Source organism: Anolis sagrei, chromosome 13 (genome assembly GCF_037176765.1).
Source record: "Anolis sagrei isolate rAnoSag1 chromosome 13, rAnoSag1.mat, whole genome shotgun sequence".
In the NCBI taxonomy this organism is placed as follows: Eukaryota; Metazoa; Chordata; class Lepidosauria; order Squamata; family Dactyloidae; genus Anolis; species Anolis sagrei.
The window spans coordinates 6,185,588-6,209,493 of record NC_090033.1 but is presented as its reverse complement, the minus strand read 5'-3'; the positions used below and the strand labels follow the sequence as shown (position 1 = coordinate 6,209,493).

Here is a 23,906-nt window from a genome sequence, read left to right as displayed (position 1 = left end):
AAGGGCAATTCAATCTGAAACGATTCCAGTGACTGAGAAAAGAATATATTCGAGCTTAATGGCCTAATTGTAAACAAAAGTGCTTCTTGCAACAATGCGGGGCATTGTTGCAGCGCATTTTTATTTCGAATAGATACTGAAAACTAATGTGTCAGAAGAAGTAAGGCAGAAGCTCATGTCCTCTCAAACCACCAGAATTTAAAATTTTCTTATGGCAAAGAGAAATGCAAAAAGGCAGGGCCTCAACCATCTACACCAGGCGTGGGCAAACTTTCTAACTTAGGGTCCGCATGCTAGCACTCCCTGCTAAGACTGGCTGCCCAGTGATGGATGGAAGGAAGGAAGGGAAGGAGGAAGTAAAAAGAGAGAGAGAAGGAAAGACAAAAGGGAAGGAAGGTCGAAAGGGTGGAAGGAAGGGAGGGAGGATGAAAGGGAAGGATGGAAGGAGAAAGAAGAGGAGGGGAGGGAGGGAGGGAGGAGGAAGGAAAGAGAGAAGGAAGAAAAGGTGAAAAGGAAGGAAGGTCAAAAGGGAGGAAGGAAGGATGAAAGTGAAGAAGGGAAGGCTAAAGGAAAAAGACTGCAAGAGGGCAGGAGGGAAGGAAGCAAGAAGGAAGGAAAGACAGAAGAGAAGGATAAAAGGCTGGAAGGGAAGGATAAAGCAATGAGAGAAGGAAGGAAAGACAAAAGGAAAAGAAGGAGATAGAGGGAGAACGGGAGGAAAAAGGAAGGAAGGAAGGAAGGAAGGAAGAAAGGACAAAAGGGAAGAAGAAAGGTGTGGAAGGAAGGAAGGATAAAGGAAAGAGAGAAGGAAGGGAAGACAAAGGGAATGGAAGGAAGGAGAAAGAGGGAGCGAGGGAAGGAATGAAGGAAGGACAAAAGAGTGGAAGGGAAGGATGGCAGGAGAAAAAGCGAGGGAAGGGAGGAAGGAAAGAGAAGGAAGGAAGGATGAAAGGGAGGAAGAGAAGGATGGAAGGAGAAAGAGGGAGGAAGGGAGGAAGGAAAGATAGAAGGAAGGAAAGACAAAAGGGAAGGAAGGTCAAAAGGGTGGAAGGAAGGGAGGGAGGGAGGGAGGAAGGAAGGAAGGAAGGAAGGAAGGAAGGGAGGAATGATCAAACGGAGAAAGGGAAGGATGAAAGGAGAAAGAGGGAGGAAGGGAGGAAGGAAGAAGGAAAGGGAGAAGGAAGGAAAGACAAAAGGGAAGGAAGGTTGAAAGGGAGGGAGGGAAGGACCTAAGGAGAAAGAGGGGGAGGGGGAGAGGAAGGAAAGACAAAAGGGAGGGAAGTACAAAAGAATGGAAGAAAAGGATGGAAGGAAGGGAAGGAGGAACAAAGAAAGGACAAAAGGTTGAAGCGAATGGTGGAAGGGAGAAAGAGGGAGGGGAGGAAGGAAAGAGAGAACGAAAAAAAGACCAAAAGGAAGGAAGGAAGGAAGGAAGGAAGGAAGGAAGGAGAAAGAGGAATAGAGGGAAGGAAGGACGGACAAAATGGTGGAAGGGAAGGAAGGAGGGAGAAAGATGATGGTAAAGAAGGCCAGGAGGGAGGGAAGGAGGAAGAAAAGAGAGGAAGGAAGGATGAAAGGGTGGATGGGAAGGAGAGAGAGGGAGGAAGGAAAGAGAGAAGCATAGGATGGTGAGAGAGAGAAGAGCCTGAGAAAAGAGCCCAATGGGCTGCATCCCCAAAACAAAGATGAAACAGTTAAAGACCAGAATAACAAGGACGTTTATAGAAAGCGCAATAAATAAACAGAACTGTATGTAGGACAAAACAGAACGTTGCAACTTACATCCGATAAGGAAACAAACACAAAACATTGCCGTTTCCTTCCATTTCTTACAGGACTGGTAAGAAAATGCTCTCTACTAGAAGTATAAGTGAGTTTTTTCCATCATCAGTAGATTCCCATCTGAGAGGAAACTAGAAATGTCCTGCAAACGGCTAGATTTTATGCATGTTTACTTACTAAGGTTCAGTTAAGCCATTGTATTATGATGTTGGGGTCTTTAATAAGGCCCAATAAAGATTCCTACAGGTTTATAAACAATTATGTACAGTTTGCTCAAAGCATTCGTTGAGAAGAAACTAAACCAAGAGTGAATTGCACTATGCTTTCTTAAAGCCAACCAACAGGCTTCCCGTGGTCGCACCACAACCCCACTGAAAATTAGACAAGACCGATCAGGCCATGTTGGAATTCTCACTGTCCGCCGCCACTTGCTCCTCAGAGGTTCTTCTCCCTTTCTTCGAAGCAGCTTTCTTCTTCTTTTTCTCTTTTTGTTCCAGATTATTCAAAGCAAGCTCTTCACTCTTCTGGCTGATGTGCCTCAGCTAGAAATAAGAGAGAGTTGTATCAGCCATCTATGGAGGAGAGGATGGCCCAGGCAGGCAATTCGGAAACAGATGGTAACCTTCAGGCAGGCATGGGCAACTTTGGCCCTTCGGGTGTTTTGGGCTTCAACTCCCACAATTCCACAATTCCTGCCCTCTCTCACTCTTTCTCCTTCCAGCCATCCTTCCCTTCCTCCCTTTAGTCCTTCCTTCCTTCTCTCTTTCTTTCCTCCTTCCATTCCTTCTTTCCTTCCTTCCATGTCTTCTCCCAGCTAAACATCCCGCAGGAGGAAAGAGGAAAGAAGGAAGGAAGGAAAGAAGGGAGGGAGGGAAGGGAGAATGAAGGAAAGACAAAAGGGAAGGAGGGAAGGAAGGAAGAGAAGGATTAAAGAAAGGATGGGGTGGAAGAGAATGGAGGGAAGAAAGAGAGAAGGAAGGAGGGAGAGGGAAGGAGGAGGAAAGAGGGAAGGAAGGATGAAAGGCTGGAAGGAAGGAGGGAGAAAGAGGGAGGTAAGGAAGAAAGGGAGTGAGGGAGGGAGGTAAGGAAGGGTGGGAGGGAAGGAGGAAGAAAAGAGAAGGGAGGGAAGGGAGAAGGAAGGAAAGACACAAGAAAGAAGGAAGGAAAAAGAGGGAGGAGGGAAGAAGGGAGGAAGGAAAGAATGGAAGGAAGGGTGGGAGGTAATAGAGGGAGGGAGGAGGGAAAGAGGGAAGGAAGGAGAGAGGGAGAAAGAGAGAGGTAAGGAAGGGTGGGAGGGAGGAAGAAAAGAGAAGGGAGGGAGGGAAGAAGGAAGGAAAGACTCAAGAAAGAAGAAAAAAGAGGGAGAGAGGTAAGGAGGGAGGGAGGAAAGAAGAAAGAAAGGAGAAAGAGGGAGCGAGGGAAGGAAAGAGAGAAGGATGGATGGATGGAAGGAAAGAAAGGATGGAAGGAGAAAGAGGGAGGTAAGAAAAGAAGTGAGGGAAGGAGGAAGGAAAGAAAAAGAAGGAAGAGAAGAAAGGAAGGAAGGGAATGGAGGGAGGGGGGGAAGAGAGAAGGAAGGAGAAAGGGATGAAAGGGTGGAAGGGAAGTATGGAAGGAGAAAGAGGGAGGTAAGGAAGGGAGGGAGGACAGGAGGAAGGAAAGAGAGAAGGAAAGAAGAGAGAATGGGGATGGTGTGAGAGAGGAAGGCCTGAGAAGAGTCCCAGGGGCTGCATTTGGCCCGCGGGCCTGGGTTTGCCCATATCTGTAGCAGACAATCACACCTAGATACTCTAAAGCAGGCATAGGCAAATTTCAACCCTCCAGGTGTTTTGGACTTCCAAAATTCCTAGGCTGTTAGGAATTGTGGAAGTTGAAGTCCGACGTACCCAGAGTCGTGAAGTTTGCCATAGCTGCTCTAAGGCTATTGTGAGCTGAATGGGGCTGAGAGTATGTGACTTAATCACAGTCTCCCACTGGGTTTCACGGCCAAGTGGGGAACCGAACCCTGGTTTTCAAAGCCATAGTTTGACACTTGACATCAAAACACACCCATTTCTAACACCAGAAATAAACTTCTTTGGGCCCCCCACACCCACCAAAATTGCCCGCTTCCTGCGTGAGTCATTTGTGATACACAAGTGATGACAAATCCAAAAGGCTCTCGGTGGTACGGCCTGTAGGCAAGTCTTGCTTTGGCACAGTCCAGTGAGCGTGTGAAGAAATCTGTTCTAAATCTACTGACTATAGTCAGGCGATACTTCCACCTGTAGTGACATAACTAGTAGCAGGATGGCGTTGGAATTAAGCCCTCTGACTTAGTGAAAAATAGTTTATTATGATTCTAAAGGCAAGCAAGTCTGTGGTGTCCCATTCTGCAATTTGGTGGCACCTAGAACTTGTGACATGCCTTTTAAAAACATAGGAGTGGCCCCAAAGATTAACGAGTTAATGCCATTAGGAGTGTATGTCATTTATAGAAATACATTTTAGTATATGTGTTCGTATAATTTTTGCAATTTTGTGTTTTGACTGTGCTGTGACTCGCCTCAAGCCATGAAGAGAGGCAGGTAATAAATACTATTATAATTATGATTATTGGGTGCAGTGGGTTAAACCGCTGATCTGCTGAACTTGCTGACCGAAAGGTCACTGGTTCAAATCCGGTGAGCAGGAGTAAGCTCCCACTGTTAACCCCAGCTTCTGCGAACCTAGCAGTTCGAAAAGATGCAAATGTGTGTAGATCAATAGGTACTGCCTTGGTGGGAACATAACGGCGCGCCATGCAGTCATGCTGGCCACATGACCTTGGAGGTGTCCATGGACAATGCTGGCTCTTTGGCTTAGAAATGGAGATGAGCACCAACCCCCAGAGTCGGTCTCGACTAGACTTAATGTCAAGGGCAAACCTTTATCTTTACTTATGATATATATAATATAATATAGATAATTTTGTATCTATATAAATAAAAATGTAATGTTCGTTTGTGGGATTGACATAACTCAAAAACCAATGGACGAATTGACACCAAATTTGGACACAAGACACCCATCAGGCCAACAAGTGACCATCACTCATAAAAAACACCGAAAAACACAGCATAAGAGACTTAAAAAGCCAAAAAACAAAAATTACATTACAACGCATGCTCAAAACCACATATATATGCAAACACACATATATACACAACTATATACACACACATATACACATATATACACTCAAAAACACATATACACAGACAGGGCCACAGCAACGCGTGGCAGGGGATGGCTAGTGATATTAATTTTATATATATATATATATATATATATATATATATATATATATATAACAATATTTTAAATATTTTAATATAAAACTGACTAGATTTAATGTCAGGGAAAAACCTTTATCTATTATTATTATTATTATTTTCATGTCTAAATGCTTATGGAGAGTTCACAGAATCATAGACTATTATTAGAGTTGGAAGAGACCACATGGCCCATCTAGTTCATACCCCGGCCATGCAGGAAAAGCACAATCAAATCACCCCCAACAGACGACCATCAAGCCTGTTTAAAAGCTTCCAAGGAAGGAACCTGCCATACATAAGCCAAGCCCACACACTACAAAACCAATAAAATATCATTTGTTTTGTGTTTATCGATCACTGACAATTTTAGAGCAATTTGTTATTAGCCTACTTATATGTGTGTCTTCAGTTTCCATCTGCATAAGAATACTTGCAATCGTTTGCTACAAGATTTCTCTGCTTAATGCCATTCAGAAGTTAATTGCTCTTATAATTGGGTTTTAATTTTTTTTCCTTCCAAAGTTAATTCTTATTTTATTAGGTCTGGCAACATATTCTCTTCCATTTCCAATTGATCTTCTGTCATCTGTTGGTTGCTTTTTTATTGCTCTTTGTTAAAGCATTAAGAAAGAACAAGGGAATCCGATCAGGGAATAATGATGGCAAACGACATATAACTTCCACTTATGGTTGAAGTTCAGTTACCATCATCCCTAAGCCATTAACTAGGCCAGCTAGGACTGATGGGAATTGCAATCTAAAGAGTCACAAGTTGCTCAGTCATTATAACCATGCATGCATCAACCAAAAAGAGTTTATGCTATCCTATACATAGGAAATGTATAGCTTTTCAGCTGGATATGAATAGGAAGTCCCATCACTGGTAGCCAGTACAGGTATAAGAGTGACAGTCCAATATATGGAGAACTCTATGTTTCTCTAACCAGGATTAGACAAAATTTCTAACTTTGGGGTCACATGTCAGGTCGGAGTGGGATGGGACGGAGGGGGTTCTCATTCCATGAATGAATGGAAGGAAGGGAATGGGAAAAAACGATGGATGGATGGGAGGGAGGGAGGGAAGAAGAGAAGGAAGGATGCATGAGAGGGAGGGAAGAAGAGAAGGAAGGATGGATGGAAGCAGGGAGGGAAGAAGAGAAGGATGGACGGATGAATGGAAGAAAGAAAAGAAGGATGGATGGATGGAAGGAAGCGGGGAGGGAAGAAATGAAGGAAGGATGGATGGATGAATGGAAGTAAGGAAGGGAAGAAAAGAAGGATGGATGGAAGGAAGGGAAGGGAGAAGAGAAGGATGGATGGATGGATGGATGGAAGGAAGCAGGGAGGGAAGAAGAGAAGGAAGGATGGATGGATGAATGGAAGGAAGAAAAGAAGGATGGATGGATGGAAGGAAGCGGGGAGGGAAGAAGAGAAGGAAGGATGGACGGATGAATGGAAGGAAGGAAGGAAGGAAAGAAAGAAAAGAAGAGTGGATGGAAGGAAGGGAGGGAAGGAAGAAGGATGGATGGGAATGGAGGAAGAGAGAGAGGAAGGCAGGGAGGAAGGAGAAAGAGGTAGAGAGGGAAGGAAAGAGTGAAGGAAGGAAGGACAAAAGCGTGGAAGGGAAGAAAGGAGGGAGGAAAGAATGAGGGATGGGATAGTGAGAGAGAGGAGGGCCTGAAAAAAGAAAGCAAGGGGCCGCATCCGGCCCACAGGCCTGGGTTTGCTCAAACCTCCTCTAACCACACTGACAGACTTACCTAGAGGTAATTATAATACTACTGATAATTTCTAATAATACATAATGATAATACTGTTTTATTACTGTATATTTGTGTATTTTGAGTTGTATTGTAACATTTTTAATTGTGAGCCACTTTGAGAGATAAAGCGAGATACAAATAAATAAATAAATCCACTCATCAATTCATTTTGGGCTAAACATATACCACGTTCATATTATAAAGTTGTTGGGTTTTTTGCTTGTTCCAATCATGCATTACTTGTGAGCAGACCAATTATTGATCCTACAACACAGATTCAAGTGTAGGCTCCAGGCCTTTCACTTGAATGGCATTTACTTCCCCCAAACTTCTCAATTGTAACGGTGCTCACAGCCATCCCAGTATAAAGAAGGGGTTATTAACTAGCACAGCTGTGAGTTTGGAGTTTAGACAAGCACAAATGTCTCCAAAAAAGATGTTCCATGTTCAATTAAGCGGCACTTGCAGCTGTTAGTTCAAGGGCGGATAACCCAGTGGCACCCGTAGCCTTTCCAAAATAGATAGCGATTTCGCAGGAGGAAGAACAGACTTGAACAGAGGCTAAAATTAGGAGAAACATGCAATATTTGAAGTTCTGGGTTTGATAAAAAAAACTGCGATGTCTGGCGGAACTTGCTTAGTATAATATATTGTTCTAGTAATATGAGAATACAATAATAAAATAATAATATACAATAATGATAATATAGTAATATAATAATTATAATAATATGACATAATAATAATATAATAACAACACTTCAAAAGAGGCTAAAATGCTAAAAATAACACCATTTATCAACTAAATTAGGCCTGAGCGAACTTGGGCCCTCCAGGTGTTTTGGGCTGCAACTCCCACAATTCCTAACAGCCGATAGGCTGTTAGGAATTGTGGGAGTTGCAGTCCAAAACACCTGGAGGGCCAAAGTTTGCCCATGCCTGGTCTAGCTAGTCTCATTGGTACTAATACTAAGATGCTCCTGCACCCTTCCAAAAAAGCCAAAGTTTGCATCTCACCAATGGCCTGCTTCTTCTGGCCAAAAGCTTCACATCTTCAACATTAATCGTAGTCCGTTTTGCGTGCCTTTGAGAAGAAGCAACAGGAAAAGTGATCAAAATTCAAGACGTTTTGCAATGAAATTGGCGCTTTCACAAAAACATACAAAAAATGTATTAAATTGCAAAAATTTTGTCTTTGAAAAACATCCTGCAGCACATTCTGCTCTATTTTTTCAATGAATGTGTCAACCAATTCATCAACATAATTCTATCGTTGGTGGGGTTCAGAATGCTCTTTGATTGTAGGTCGAATGATAAATCCCAGCAACTACAACTCTCAAATGTCAATGTCTATTTTCTCCAAACTCCACCAGTGTTCATATTTGGGCATATTGTGCATTCATGTCAAGTTTGGTCCAGATCCATCTTTGAGTTCATAGTGCTCTCTGGATGTAGGTGAACTACAACTCCAAACATCAAGGTCAATGCCCACCAAACCCTTCCAGTATTTTCTCTCAGTCATGGGAATTTTGTGTGCCAAGTTTGGTTCAATTCCATCGTTGGTGAAGTTCAGAATGCCCTTTGACTGTAGCTGAACTATAAATCCCAGCAACTACAACTCCCAAATGTCAAGCTCTAGCTCCCCCAAACTCCAGCAGTGTTCACATTTGGGCATATTGTTTGGTCCAGATCCATCATTGTTTGAGTCCACAGTACTCTCTGGATGTAGGTGAACTATAACTCCAAAACTCAAGGTCAATGCCCACCAAACCCTTCCAGTATTTTCATGGGAGTTTTGTGTACCAAGTTTGGTTGAATTCCATTATTGGTGGAGCTCAGAATGCCCTTTGACTGTAGCTGAACTATAAATTCCAGGAACTACAATTCCCAAATGACAAAAGTGTTCAGATTTGGGTATATCGGGTATTTGCACCAAATTTGGTCCAGTGAATGAAAATACATCCTGCGGCACAGTGGGTTAAAACGCTGAGCTGCTGAGCTTGTTGACCGAAAGGTTGCAGGTTCGAATCCGGGGAACAGCATGAGCTTCCGCTGTCAGCCCCAGCTTCTGCCAACCTAGCGGTTCGAAAACATGCAAATGTAAGTAGATCAATATCGCTCCAGCGGGAAGGTAATGGTGCTCCATGCAGTCATGCTGGCCACATGACCGTGGAAGTGTCTACGGTCAATGCCGGCACTTTGGCTTAGAATTGGAGACGAGCACCACACCCCAGAGTCGGACACGACTGGGCTTAATGTCGGGGGGAAACCTTTATGTTTACCTATCAGATATTTACTCTGGCCCGGCCCAGTTTTATTGTGTCTTGGTGTATTGTTTATTGCTTGTTGTTTTAATAATGCTTTAATTGTTTTTAATTTGCTTTAGGTTTTGTGTTATGTTGTGTTTTGAGGCCTTGGCCTTTGTAAGCCGCATCGAGTCCTTCGGGAGATGCTAGCGGGGTACAAATAAAGTTAATAATAATAATAATAATAATAATGATTCCTAACAGTAGCAAAATTAGTTACGAATTAGCAATGCAAATACTGTGATGGTTGGGGGGTCACCACGACATCAGGAACTGCATTAAGGGGTCATGGCATTAGGAAGGTGGAGAAGCCCTGGACTAGATTGTCTTATGAGTGACAGATGTCTTCCTAACCATAGAAAAGAAACCCAAATCAGTGATTCAGACATAGTGAGATACAAGAAGGCAAGTAGCAAAAAGTTTCCAGCCTCAGGAAGTGAAATAACAACAGTATCAATTATGTTGCACTGCAAGCCTAAGTGGCAAGATGTGTGAAAAGACACCACACACTTCGAAAAGGCTGCAAACAAACCACCTACTCGCCTGCTTTTCAAGGGGCCTTCCAACTGTTGTGTGCTGTGTGTTAGGCATACACCTGCATGCAATTACGCTCGGCGTCACACCATCCGCCCACCCGACTGCTCAAGGGAGGCAGGACTCCACACAAAGGCTCCATTATCCCCAAGGAGATTTCCCTTTTGTCCAAGTTGTGTATGTACAATTTTGGTGCTTCACAGACGTTCTGGAAGTTCAATAGGAAAGAACAGCCTCGCCAAAGCATCCCGGGTTCGTGAGAGCTTTTCGCATTTAGGGAACATTCAAGCCATTCTTCGGCTACTGATTCAGCCAAGTCGCAAAAGAAAGGGAGAGTCTTCACCTCCGAAGGAAGACAACTTTCGGGTTTGAATAAATAACTTGCATTCAGACTAGAAAATAATACAACTCTCAGGCCTTCCCAGAAGGCAAATACCTTCTAAAATATATCTTAGTTTCCTCATATACTTTTATGCTAGCTTCCTGCTAGGTCTGTGTTTCTCAACCTTCCTAATGCCGCGACCCCTGAATACAGTTCCTCATGTTGTGGTCACCCCTACAAATGCCAGAAATGACAAAGAGTTTTATCTATGCTGACGATCGTGCCATCACTGCTCAAGCAGGAAGCTTTGAAGTGGTTGAACAACTCTCCAAAGCTCTAGGTCAGTGTTTCTCAACCTCCCTTTAATACAGTTCCTGATGTTGTGGTGACTCCTACAAATGTCAGAAGTGACGAAGAGTTTCATCTATGCTGACGATCAAGTAGGGAGCTTTGAAATGGTTGAACAGAAGCTCTCCGAAGATCTAGCTCAGTGTTTCTCAACCTTCCTAATGCCGAGACACCTTAATACAGTTCCTGATGTTGTGGTGACCCCTACAAATGCTAGAAGTGACTAAGAGTTTCATCTATGCTGACGATCATGCCATCACTGCTCAAGCAGGGAGCTTTGAAATGGTTGAACAGAAGCTCTCAGAAGGTCAGTGTTTCTCAACCTTCCCAATGACGAAACCCCTTAATACAGTTCCTCATGTTGGGATGACCCCCATCCATAACATTATTTTTGTTGCTACTTCCTAACTGTAACTTTGCTCCTGTTGTGAATCGTAATGTAACTATATAATATGAAGGATGCATTTTCATTCACTAGGCCAAAAAGCACTGTGGACTCAAACAAGGATGGATCTGGACCAAACTTGGCACAGATACTCAATATGCCCAAATGTGAACATTGGTGGAGATAGGAGAAAATAGAGCTTGAAATTTGGGAGTTGTAGTTGCTAAACAGAAAATACTGGAAAGATTTAGTGGGCATTGACCTTGAGTTTTGGAGTTGTAGTTCACCTACCTAAACCATAATGGATCTGCACCAAACTTGGCACAGATACTCAATATGCCCAAATGTGAACATCAGCGGAGATTGGGGAAAATAGAACTTCACATTTGGGAGTTGTAGTTGCTGGGACTTTTAGTTCACCTATAATCAAAGTGCATTCTGAACCCCACCAATTGGACCAAACTTCCCACACAGAACCCCCATGCCTTGAAGGGAATTGCTGGCACAAGCCTCCCTCCAGCCTCACACGCTCTCCCTCGCCCACACATGTGCACCACTCTGCCATGGACCAAGCATGGCTGCTCTCCCCTCCCCACTTGGAGTCTCAGAAACAGCCCTCCCCTTGGCTGAGAGGCCGGACAATCACAGCAGAGGAGGGTTTTTGGTGGGAGGATTGCCCCTCTGTTCCCAAAAAGGAAGAAAAGGACAGGCGGAGAGATCTTTAGACTTCTCCACCAAAGGGGTTTCTAAGGCCATCAGAAATATGTTTTCTGATGGTCTTCGGTGACCCCCCCCCCCGAAACTCCCTCGTGACCCCCAGGTTGAGAAAAAGTGTGCTAGACAAAGATACAAGGCATCAACCTGTTTAAGTATTGCATGTTTCTATATTTATTTACTGTATATACTCGAGTATAAGCCTAGTTTTTCAGACCTTTTTTTAGGCTGAAAAAGCTGCCCTCGGCTTATACTCGAGCCAAAGATATTTATTATTTCACTCTGTTATTACTATTGTTTTTATTACATTTATTATTTTACTCTATTATTGGCATTATTACATTTGCATTATTTTACTCTATTATTATTTTATTACATTTATTTTACTCTATTATTATTATTATTATTACATTTATTATTTTATTTTATTATTGATGTTATTACATTTATTACTTTACTTTATTATTATTGGAAGGATACGTAAGCACATTGACACTGAAAAAGGTTAGAATAATGGTTTAATCAAAGTTGGTTGGTCGTATTTTAAATTACAGTCTTATGTAAACATTGAAAAACATTTAACCTACTGTTTCCTAAATTAATGTAATTTTATTGGTATCCATATTTATTTTGTATATGCTGCATTTCCCCCCCTCGACTTATACTCAAGTCAATAAGTTTTCCCATTTTTTGGTGGTAAAATTAGGTGCCTCGGTTTATATTCAGGTCGGCTTATACTCGAGTATATACGATATTTATTTTATTTTATTTACAACATTTCTACGCCGCCCTAACACAAGATAACAACAATATAAAACCATAAAAACACAATAGATTAAAACAATAACATTAATTATACAATTATAGCTGTTATTTTCTATAGTACTCACTTAGCAAACATTTCAAGGTCTTTTGCAAAATTTTCTGAAAAAGAAAGGAAAAGATTTCTCAATTTTTTCCCCCACCCAATTTTTAGATTGGTGCTAAAGTAAAACAACTTTCAAGCTGAAGCAAAAAGCTGCGCTTTCTGGCTAGGCCTGGTTTACTCTGATTTCTGAGCTAACTTATATCACCATCCATACTTTACTATGCTATATTCAAAGCTCACAAATAATTAGTAATAGAAACAAACGAAGCCCAAATAAAAAAAGAAGCTGAAAGCAAGACAGCATGGTTTACTAGAACTTGAAATGTTGTTTCAGCCCTTGTCTTGTGTTCTCCCCCAGTGCGAGGAAAATCAAAATGAGTCATTAAGTCATTTCTATATGTCGCTAATTCTGGTTCTATTTTTGAAAAAGCACTGATTAGCTCCTACAGACAAATATAGATACGCATAAAATATACACCGTACCACACTGCCTGAAGGTGATCTCAGAAATACATGCAACGGCTTGTTTACTGAACTCGGTTTCTTTGTCTTCACCCACTTCTTCGCAGAGACAACCGACTGCATAATGAACAGCAGCTCTCAACCTCTGGAAAAAGAAACAAAAAACATTTTAAAATGCTATACAATATACTTTGTATAACTATTCCTTAACTCCTGGATAAGCTATTTCAGACCTTTGAAGTCTGTGCCTTCAAAGCACATATTTGGGCTTGTTAAGAGATTTGAATAACCCTATTTTAATATTAAGATGCAAGCAATAAAAGATATAAATAAAATAAATAAATACTTATCTTATTATTGTTGTTGTTATTGTTGTTACAAATAGTTGCTTATAATTTTATTATTATTAGATATTGATTGTTTATATTGTTATTATTACCAATAACTTTCTTACAGTTATATTGATATTACTACAAATAGGTTGCTTATAATTATATTATTTGTATTAGAAATAGATTGTTTACAACTGTACTGTTATTGTTTTTATTATTATTACAAATAGGTTGCTTATAATTAAATTCTTCTTCTTACAAATAGGCCCCTTACAAATGTTATTGTTATTATTATTTCAAATAGGTTGCTTATAATTATATTATTATGATTACTACTACTACTGCAAACAAGTTGCTTATTATTATTATTACAAATAGGTTGCTTATAAAGTTTGCATTATATAATAATAATAATAATTATTATTATTATTATTTTACTAGAACAATATAATATAACATATTGTTCTAGTAATACAATAATATAATAATAAAATTATAATAATACAACAATAATATCACAATAAGAATATTATAATATAACACTAATATAATAATAATACATTACTAGAACAATATATTATAATATATTGTTCTAGTAAGATAAGAATATAATACAATTATATTAATACAATAATAATATCACAATAATAATATAATACTAATACAATAATAATAATACATTACTAAAACAATATAACATATTGTTCTAGTAATATAAGAATATAATAATAAAATTATAATACAACAATAAAAATGTAATATAATATAACAGTAATATATTATTATTATATTAGTGTTATATTATTATTGTTTTATTATTATATTCTTATATTACTGGAACAATATATTATAATATAACATACTGTTCTAGTAATATAAGAATATAATAATAAAATTATAATAATACAACAATAATATCACAATAATAATATACTATAATAATATAACAGTAATATAATATATTACTAGAACATTATATTATATTTGGTTTGCTCCTGATATCACAATAATAATATAACACTAATATAATTATAATATATTGTTCTAGTAATATATTATTATTATATTACTATTATATTACTATATTATATTATTGTTATATTAATATTGTTTGATCATTATTTTATTCTTATATTCTTATATTACTAGAATATATTATAATATATTATTCTAGTAATATATTATTATTATATGAGTTATATTAGTATTATATTATTATTGTGATATTAATATTGTTTTATTATATTCTTATATTACTAGAACAATATATTATAATATAACATATTGTTCTAGTAATATAAGAATATAATAATAAAATTATAATACTACAATAATTATATCACAATAATAATATAATATAACAGTAATATAATAATAATATATTACCAGAACAATATATTATAAATATATTGCTGTAGTAGTGTTATATTAGTGTTATATTATTATTATATTGTGATATTAATACTGTTTTATTATTATAATTTTATTTTTATATTACTAGAATATATTATATTCTAATATATTATAACATATAATAATAGAATTATAATAATACAATAATTATATCACAATAATAATGTATTATAATAATGGAACAGTAAACGGTTCTGGCCCAAACCTATCCGAACGTATCTCTGCCTATCAGCCCACCAGGACCCTAAGATCTTCTGGGGAGGCCCTGCTCTCTATCCCGCCGGCCTCACAGGTCTGGCTGGCGGGGACGAGAGACAGGGCCTTTTGTGTGGTGGCCCCTCGGCTTTGGAACGCCCTTCCCATGGAGGTAAGATCAGCCCCCTCGCTAATGGTGTTCCGAAGAAGATTAAAAACTTGGATGTTTGAACAGGCATTTGGTTAATCAGTGCAATGAATGTGATGATTACAGGAATGGAAATATGGACGACGAAATTGGATCACGACTCTAGTTATGAGATGTATTGTGTTGTTATTGTTGTGTCAATATTGTATATTATGCTCTTATGGTTTTAAATTGTATATCGTTGATTGATTTTTATCCTTGTTGTAAACCACGTTGAGTCGCCTGTTAGGCTGAGAAACTGCTGTATAAAAGTAAAGTAAATAAATAAATAATAATAAATATACCAGAACAATATATCATACCTCTGAGGATGCTTGCCATAGATGCAGGCGAAACGTCAGGAGAAATGCCTGTTGAGAACAGTGTTTCTCAACCTGGGGGTCAGGACGCCTGAGGGGGTCGCAAAGGGGTGTCAGAGGGGTCGCCAAAGACCATCAGAACACAGACACAGTATTTTCTGATGGTCATGGGGATTCCATGTGGGAAGTTTGAGTAATGAACTATAAATCCCAGCAACTACTCCCAAAAGTCAAGGTCTATTTTCCCCAGGCTAAACCAGTGTTCACCTTTGCGCATATTGAGCATTTGTGCCAAGTTTGGTCCAGATCCACCATTGTTTGAGTCCACAGTGCTCTCTTGATATAGGTTACATTATGATTTATAACAGTAGTAAAATGCCTGTTATGAAGTAACAACAAAAGCAATGTTATGGCTGGGGGTCACCACAACATGAGGGGTCACGGCATTAGGAAGGTTGAGAACCACTGCTCTAGAACATGGCCCTATAGCCCGAAAAAACCCACAAGAACCTAGTGATTCCAGCCATGAAAGCCTTCGAGAATAAAATATATTATAAACTAGCTTGGGGACCCGGCGTTGCCCGGGTTATTAGAGAAAGTGGGTAATAGCGGTTCTGTATGCCAAATTTGGTCTTTATTGGTCTTTGGATAACGGCTGCATTATTTTCAGGAAGCGAGTGAAGGTACTTGAAGTCCCATCATCCATGGGCCATCCTCCTACAAACAGCAGCAGGATATAGAGTGGGTCATGGGGGTTCTGTGTGCCAAGTTTGGTCTTTATCAGTCATCAGATGAGGGTGGCAGTGGTGTCAGTAAGTGAGTGAAGGTATGCAAGTCCCATCATCCAAAGTCCATGCCCTTTCAAACTGCAGCAGGATGTAGAGTGGATCATGGGGGCTCTGTGTGCCAAGTGTGGTCTTGATTGGTCATTAGAAGAGGGTTGCAGCAATCTTCGGAAGGGAGTGGAGGTACTTGAAGTCCCATCATCCATGGTCTGTCCTCCTCCAAACTGCAGCAGGATGTAGAGTGGGTCATTGGAGCTCCATGTGCCAAGTGTAGTCTTGATTAGTCATTGGCGAGGGTCTCAGTGGTCTCAGGGAGTGAGCAAAGGTACTGCAAGTCCCATCATTCATCTCCAAAGTTTGTAAAGTGGGTAATGAGAGGTCTATGTGCGAAGTTTGGTCTTGATCCGTCATTGAATGAGGTTTGCAGAGGTCTCAGAATGTGAGTGAAGGTACTGGAAGTTCCATCATCCATGGCCCACCCTTCTCCAAAACTGCAGCAGGATGTAGAGTGGGTCATGGGAGCTCTGTGTGCCAACTTTGGTCTTGATTGGTCATTAGATGAGTTTTGCAGCAGTCTTGGGTAGTGGAGGTACTTGAAGTCCCATCATCCATGGTCTGTCGTCCTCCAAACTGCTCCAGGATGTAGAGTGGGTCATTGGAGCTCCATGTGCCAAGTTTGGTCTTGATCAGTCATTCGCAAGGGTCTCAGTGGTCTCAGGAAGTGAGTGAAGTGACTGCAAGTCCCATCATCCGTTGTCAAATTCTTCCAAACCGCACCAGGATGTAGAGTAGCTTATGCGGGCTCTCTGTGTAAATTGTGGTCCTGATCCATCATTGTTGGCAGTTATAATGGTTTTAGGAAGGGAGTGCAGGTATTGCAAGTCCCATCGTCCATGGTGCATCCTCTTCCAAGCCGCACCAGGATGTAGAGTGGGTCATGGAGACTCAGTGTGCCAAGTTTTGTCTTTATCGGTAATTGGATGAGGGTTGCAGTGGTCTCAAGAATTGAGCAAAGGTACTGCAAGTCCCATAATCCAGGGTCCATCCCCGACCAAACCACACCAGGACGTAAAGTGGGTCATGAGAGGTCTATGTGCCAAGTTTGGTCCTCACCAGTCATTGGATGAGGTTAACAGCGGTCTCAGAATGTGAGTGATGGTACTGCAAGTCCCATCATCCATGGTACATAGTCCTCCAAACTGCAGTAGGATGTAGAGTGGGTGATGGGGGCTCTGTGTGCCTATTTCGGTCTGTATTGGGAGTGTTCTGACCCAGCCCCCGGCCTTTCCTTTCCTCTCTTTCTCATCTCGGAATCTTGCATTTGAGGCTGGCCAATCAGAGACCATATGCAAATTTCCTTCTGTCATGCCCCGTTTCTGCCATGAACCCTCTTCTCCACCAGGGGCTCCTATTGAAGCTGGCCAATCAGAGACCATATGCAAATAGCACCACAGCGGCAGCCAATCAGAACGCTGCCACATATTCCTTCCGCCCTTCCTCTGTCCGATACAAACACTCTTCTTTATTATAGACTAGCTTGTGGACCCGGCGCTGCCCGGGTTATTTGAGAAAGGAACTGTGTATCAAGGTTGGTCTTTATCAGTTATTTATATGGCTCGCAATGGACTCAGGAAGTGAGTGAAGGTACTGCAAGTCCCATCATCCATCGTCCGTCCTCCTTCAAACAGCACCGGGGATGTAGGGTGGGTCATGGGGGCTCTGTGTGCCAAGTTTGATCTTGATCAGACATTAGATGAGGGTTGCAGCCGTCTTGGGAAGGGAGTGGAGGTACTTCAAGTCTCATCATCCATGGTCTGTCCTCCTCAAAAGTGCACCAGGATGTAGAGTGGGTCATGGGGACGCTGTGTGCCAAGTTTGGTCTTGATCAGTCATTGGTGAGTGTCTCCGTGATCTCAGGAAGTGAGCGAAGTGACTGCAAGTCCCATCATCCATTGTCAAATTCTTCCAAACCACACCAGGATGTAGAGTGGGTTATGCGGGCTCTCTGTGTAAATTGTGGTCCTGATCCATCATTGTTGGCAGTTATAATGGTCTCAGGAAGGGAGTGCAGGTATTGCAAGTCCCATCGTCCATGGTGCATCCTCCTCCAAGCCGCACCAGGATGTAGAGTGCGTCATGGAGACTCAGTGTGCCAAGTTTGGTCTTTGTCGGTAATTGGATGAGGGTTGCAGTGGTCTCAAGAATTGAGCAAAGGTACCGCAAGTCCCATAATCCATGGTCCATCCCCAACCAAACCACACCAGGACGTAAAGTGGGTCATGAGAGGTCTATGTGCCAAGTTTGGTCCTGATCAGTCATTGGATGAGGTTAACAGCGGTCTCAGAATGTGAGTGATGGTACTGCAAGTCCCATCATCCATGGTTCATCCTCCTCCAAACTGCAGTAGGATGTCGAGTGGGTGATGGGGGCTCTGTGTGCCTATTTCGGTCTGTATTGGTAGTGTTCTGACCCAGCCCCCGGCCTTTCCTTTCCTCTCTTTGTCATCTCGGAATGTTGGAATTGAGGCTGGCCAATCAGAGACCATATGCAAATTTCCTTCTGTCATGTCCCTGTTTCTGTCATGAACCCTTTTCTCCACCAGGGGCTCCTGTTGAAGCAGGCCAATCAGGGATCATATGCAAATAGCACCACAGCAGCAGCCAGTCAGAATCTTGGAACTTTCAGGCTGGCCAATCAGAAAGCCGGCACAAACTCCTCTGCCCTACGTCCTCCCTCTGCCCTACGTCCTCCCTCTGTCCTCCCACACATACAAACTTTGACTTTTATTATATATAGATATACGGTTGTTGTAGTGTTATATTATTATATTATTGTGATATTGCTATTGTTTTATTATTATAATTTTATTCTTATATGACTAGAATATGTAATAATAAAATTATAATAATACAACAACAATAATATCACAATAATACTATAAGACTAATATAATTATAATATATTATTATATAACATAATAATATAACAATAATAATATTCTAATATATTCTAATATATAACAACAAAATTATAATAATACAACAATGTCACAATAATACTATAACACTAATATAATAATTATAATATATTATTATATAACATAATAATATAACAATAATTATATTCTAATATATTCTAATATGTAATAATAAAATTATATTATTATTATTATTATTATTATTATTAAACTTTATTTGTACCCCGCTAGCATCTCCCGAAGGACTCGATGCGGCTTACAAAGGCCAAGGCCTCAATACACAACATACAATACAGTTAAAGCAAATTAAAACAATTAAAGCAGTATTAAACAAGAATCACAAGCAATAAACAATACATCAAACAAAATAAAACTGGGCCGGGCCAGAATAAAGGGTACAGGATTAAAAAGTGCTGATGTGACAGGTGATATGTAAGGATTATCGGGCAAGTGCAGTGTGTGGCAATCTTAATTCTAATAAAATGCGTCTGGGACTTAGTATTGGAGATTTCCTAATGGGGAAAGGCACATCGGAACAGCCAGGTCTTCAAGTTCTTTCTGAAGACTGCTAATGTAGGGGCCTGTCTAAGATCTTTGGGGAGAGTGTTCCAGAGACAGGGGGCCACCACGGAAAAGGCCCTGTCTCGTGTCCCCACCAAACGTGCTTGCGACGCAGGCAGGATCACGAGCAGGGCCTCTCCAGATGAACGTACAACAACAATATCACAATAATACTATAACACTAATATAATAATAATAAAAAAATTCCGTAATAATTTTTTTTATTTATTGTAGCTTTAACATATTCGGTATTTAAACATTCTTATACTTATCACTTTCCATTAACAATTGTACAGAACATGTATGTCTTGATACCTATAATATTTCATTCTCCTGCTTCATTACATCCAATCACCCAGTGCTAACCCTTCACCCCCGACCAGCCAATTACAATACTTATTTCCAAAAATCAGTTGTTTCTATTACAGGTTTGGTCCCCTTACCTTCTATATATACATATTCTATCAATTTCCCCCAAATCTTCCCAAAATCATCTTTTTTTGATAATCCTCTTTTAACCTTAATGTTTCCTGTCAGTTTATCGTTTATTGCGATGTCCCAAATCTCCCTATACCACTCTTCCAATTGGCACTCCCCTCCTTCTTTCCATTTTTTAGCTATTAATAATCTTGCTGCTGTTACCAGATTGGCAATTAATTCTTTTAGTTCTTTTGGTATTTTAACATTGTCAATAAATGACAGCAGTGCTATCTCCGGTGTTCCTGTTATCTCTATTTGGGTGATTCTTCTTATTTCTTGAAATACATTTTCCCAAAATTTTTGAACATATTTGCAAGACCACCACATGTGTCTATATGTGCCAGTTTCTTGACAGCCCCTCCAGTACTGCTTAGAAGAATGTTTCTTGTCAATTTGATTTAATCTGACTGGTGTGAGGTACCATCTCCACACCACTTTGTAATAGTTCTCTTTTATTCTTATTGACATATTTTTTAATATACGCATATTCCACATTCCTTTCCAGTTTTGTGGGTGTATTACTTTATTACAATCTAACTCCCACATTCTTTTAAGGTGGTCCTCCTCCTGGACCCCTTCCAACAGCATTTTGTAGATATCACTTGATATACCTTTTGTTCTTTCTTTTCCTTCCTTACTCCCCCTTTGGCTAATCATTTCTTCAAATTTGGTAAATTCTCTCTCTCCTTTATATTTCTTTCTTATTTCCCTTAACCATCTTTCAAGTTGTAGTACTTTAAACCATCCAATGTTCCCTCCTAACTGGACCTTTATCTCATCTATATTTTTCATCTTTGATTCCCAATCTTTTAATTTCGTTATTCCTTTTTCCTTGAATTCACTTTCCAACTCCTTTTTGAGATTTATGGGGAAATTATTTGTAATCAGCACCGGTGTTAATGGGGATATCGAGGGTATTAATTTTTCTTCATATTTAGACCATATTCCCAATATGTTTTTTAGAAAAGGGTTCTCTATTTTGTTATACCATTTCTTGTCTAGATTCCTAGTTTTCCCTATAAAGAAAATATATTCTAGTTTCATGTCTATGTCTTCATAATAATAAATTATTATATAACATAGTATAACAATAATATTATAATATATTCTAATATATAACAATAAAATTATAATAATACAACAGCAATAATATCGCAATAATACTATAACACTAATATAATTATAATATATTATATAACATAATACAACAATAATAATATTATAACATATTCTAATATATAACAATAAAACTATAACAACAATAATATCGCAATAATACTATAACACTAATATAATTATAATATATTATATAACACAATACAACAACAATAATACTATAACATATTCTAATATATAACAAGAAAACTATAACAACAATAATATCACAATAATACTATAACACTAATATAATTATAATATATTATATAATACAACAATAATAATATTATAACATATTCTAATATATAACAATAAAACTATAACAACAATATCACAATAATACTATAACACTAATATAATTATAATATATTATTATTATATAACATAATGATATAACAATAATATTCTAATATATAAAAATAAAATTACAATAATACAACAATATCACATTAATACTATAACACTCATAAAATTATATTATTATTATTATATAACAATAATAATAGAGTAGCACCTCCAAAGAGGTGAAGATAATATTTCATTTATTTGTCGTCTCAGGAGCAAACCAAACAGTTCTATTGTATTTTAAAAAACCTGCTAAAATAATTAAAAACAATACAATTTACCATCTAAACTAGGCCCGGGCCAGTTTGGGCCCTCCAGGTGTTTTGGACTGCAACTCCCACAATTCCTAACAGCCTCAGGCCTCTTCTTTTTCCCCTTCAGCCGCTAAGCGGCTGAAGGGGAAAAAGAAGAGGCCTGAGGCTGTTAGGAATTGTGGGAGTTGCAGTCCAAAATACCTGGAGGGCCCAAACTGGCCTGGGCCTGGTCTAAATATTCGAATGACACTCTGCACATGCTCAGACGGCGGTTCAACGGGGCAAAACGCTTCCTCGGGGCAGGGAATGAAAGCAGGCTGCCCTTTTCCTCACAGAAAGAGAGGGGGAAAGTACCTGCGTCTCGTCGGAACCCGCGCTTTCGACGCGCTCCCGCTCCATGAGGGACTCTGAGGGAAACTACACTCGGATTTGCCGCCTCAGCCGAAGCTCCGCCCACAAAAATGGCGGCGGCGGCGGCGAAGCCTTTGAGGGAAGTGACTATCCCACCCACAAAATGGCGGCGGCGACGCCTTGGAGGGAGTTAACTCTCCGCCCACAAAATGGCGGCTGCGCTGAGGGGAAACACGCACCGAGACTTCAACTCCCAGAACCCCTCCCTGCCGGCCAAGCGAGCAGAGGCGTCTGGGAATTGAAGTCTTCCACTGCTGGAGCCTCAACGCGCCACGCCTGCTCCCACCCTTTCTTAAAGGGACAGGAGCCTTATATAGAAAGAATAACACTGTGATGCAATAATACTAATATATTATACATAATATGACTAATGTTGTAATGTAATATATTATATGTACAGCATATTATTATATATAACTAATATTGTAATATATTATATTTAATTCATATTAATATATTGTATATAATGTGACTAATGTTGTAATATAATATATGTACACCATATTATATATATATTACTAATATTGTAATATATTATATTTACATCATATTAATATATTTTATATTAATATACAATGTATTAATATACATTAGTATATTAATATATTAAGGTTGCAATATAATATATTAATATATTTACATCAAATTAATATATATAATATTACTAGTGTTATAGTATAATATATATACACCATATTATTATATGTATTACTAATACTGTAATATATCATATAAACATCATATTAATACATTGTATATAAGATTACTAATGTTGCAATATATTATATTATATTTACATCATACTAATATATTATATATAATATTACTAATGTTGTAGTATATGTACACCATATTATTATATATATTACTAATATTGTAATATAATATATTATGTTTACATCATAATATATTATATATAATATTACTAATGTTGTAGTATAATATATTATATGTACTATTATATATACATCATACTAATATATTGTATATAGTATTACTATTGTTGTATAATATATATTATATGTACACCATATTATATATATATTACTAATATTGTAATATATTATATTTACATCATATTAATATATTATATATAATATTACTAATGTTGCAATATATAATACTAATGTTGTAATATATGTACATCATACTAATATTTTATATATATTATTAATGTAATATATGTACATCATATGAATATATTATATATAATATTAATGTAATATAATATATATAATACTAATACTGTGCTAATACACTAATACACAGACCAGTTAGATATGATCTCACTAACATTCCTAGCGAATATACAGTGGAAGTGAAGAACAGATTTGAAGGACTAGATTTAGTAAACAGAGTCCCAGAAGAACTATGGACAGAAGTCCGCGACATTGTTCAGGAGGCGGCAACAAAGTACGTTCCAAAGAAAAAGAAAACCAAGAAGGCAAAATGGTTGTCTGCTGAGACACTGGAAGTAGCCCAAGAAAGGAGGAAAGCAAAAGGAAACAGTGAAAAGGGGAGATATGCCCAGTTAAATGCGCAATTCCAGAGGTTAGCCAGAAGAGATAAGGAACTATTTTTAAATAAGCAATGCATGGAAGTGGAAGAAGACAACAGGATAGGAAGGACAAGAGACCTCTTCCAGAAAATTAGAAACATTGGAGGTAAATTTCAGGCAAAAATTGGTATGATAAGAAACAAAGATGGC

General features: G+C 38.8%; 1 protein-coding gene across 1 annotated transcript; it reads right to left on the bottom strand.

Moving 5' to 3' along the window:
* Positions 1-1,699: 1,699 nt before the first annotated feature.
* Positions 1,700-22,255, bottom strand: CENPS (centromere protein S). Its single transcript, XM_067472683.1, has 5 exons — positions 22,142-22,255; positions 12,802-12,925; positions 12,341-12,374; positions 7,859-7,925; positions 1,700-2,324 (listed from the first exon to the last, which is right to left on the bottom strand). The coding sequence occupies exons 1-5, from the start codon at positions 22,184-22,186 to the stop codon at positions 2,175-2,177; spliced, it is 420 nt and encodes a 139-aa protein (XP_067328784.1). The 5' UTR covers positions 22,187-22,255; the 3' UTR covers positions 1,700-2,174.
* Between the last annotated feature and the right edge of the window lie 1,651 nt (positions 22,256-23,906).

What these genes read in the sequence shown, in the direction of transcription:
- CENPS (XM_067472683.1), bottom strand. Translation starts at nt 22,186, where the DNA reads ATGGAGCGGGAGCGCGTCGAAAGCGCGGGTTCCGACGAGACGCAG. An exon ending in CGGGTTCCGACGAGACGCAG is followed by an intron (nt 12,926 to 22,141) that starts GTACTTTCCCCC and finishes TTCTTTTTCCAG; the next exon opens with AGGTTGAGAGCTGCTGTTCA. An exon ending in CCAGAAGAAGCAGGCCATTG is followed by an intron (nt 2,325 to 7,858) that starts GTGAGATGCAAA and finishes TCTTATTTCTAG; the next exon opens with CTGAGGCACATCAGCCAGAA.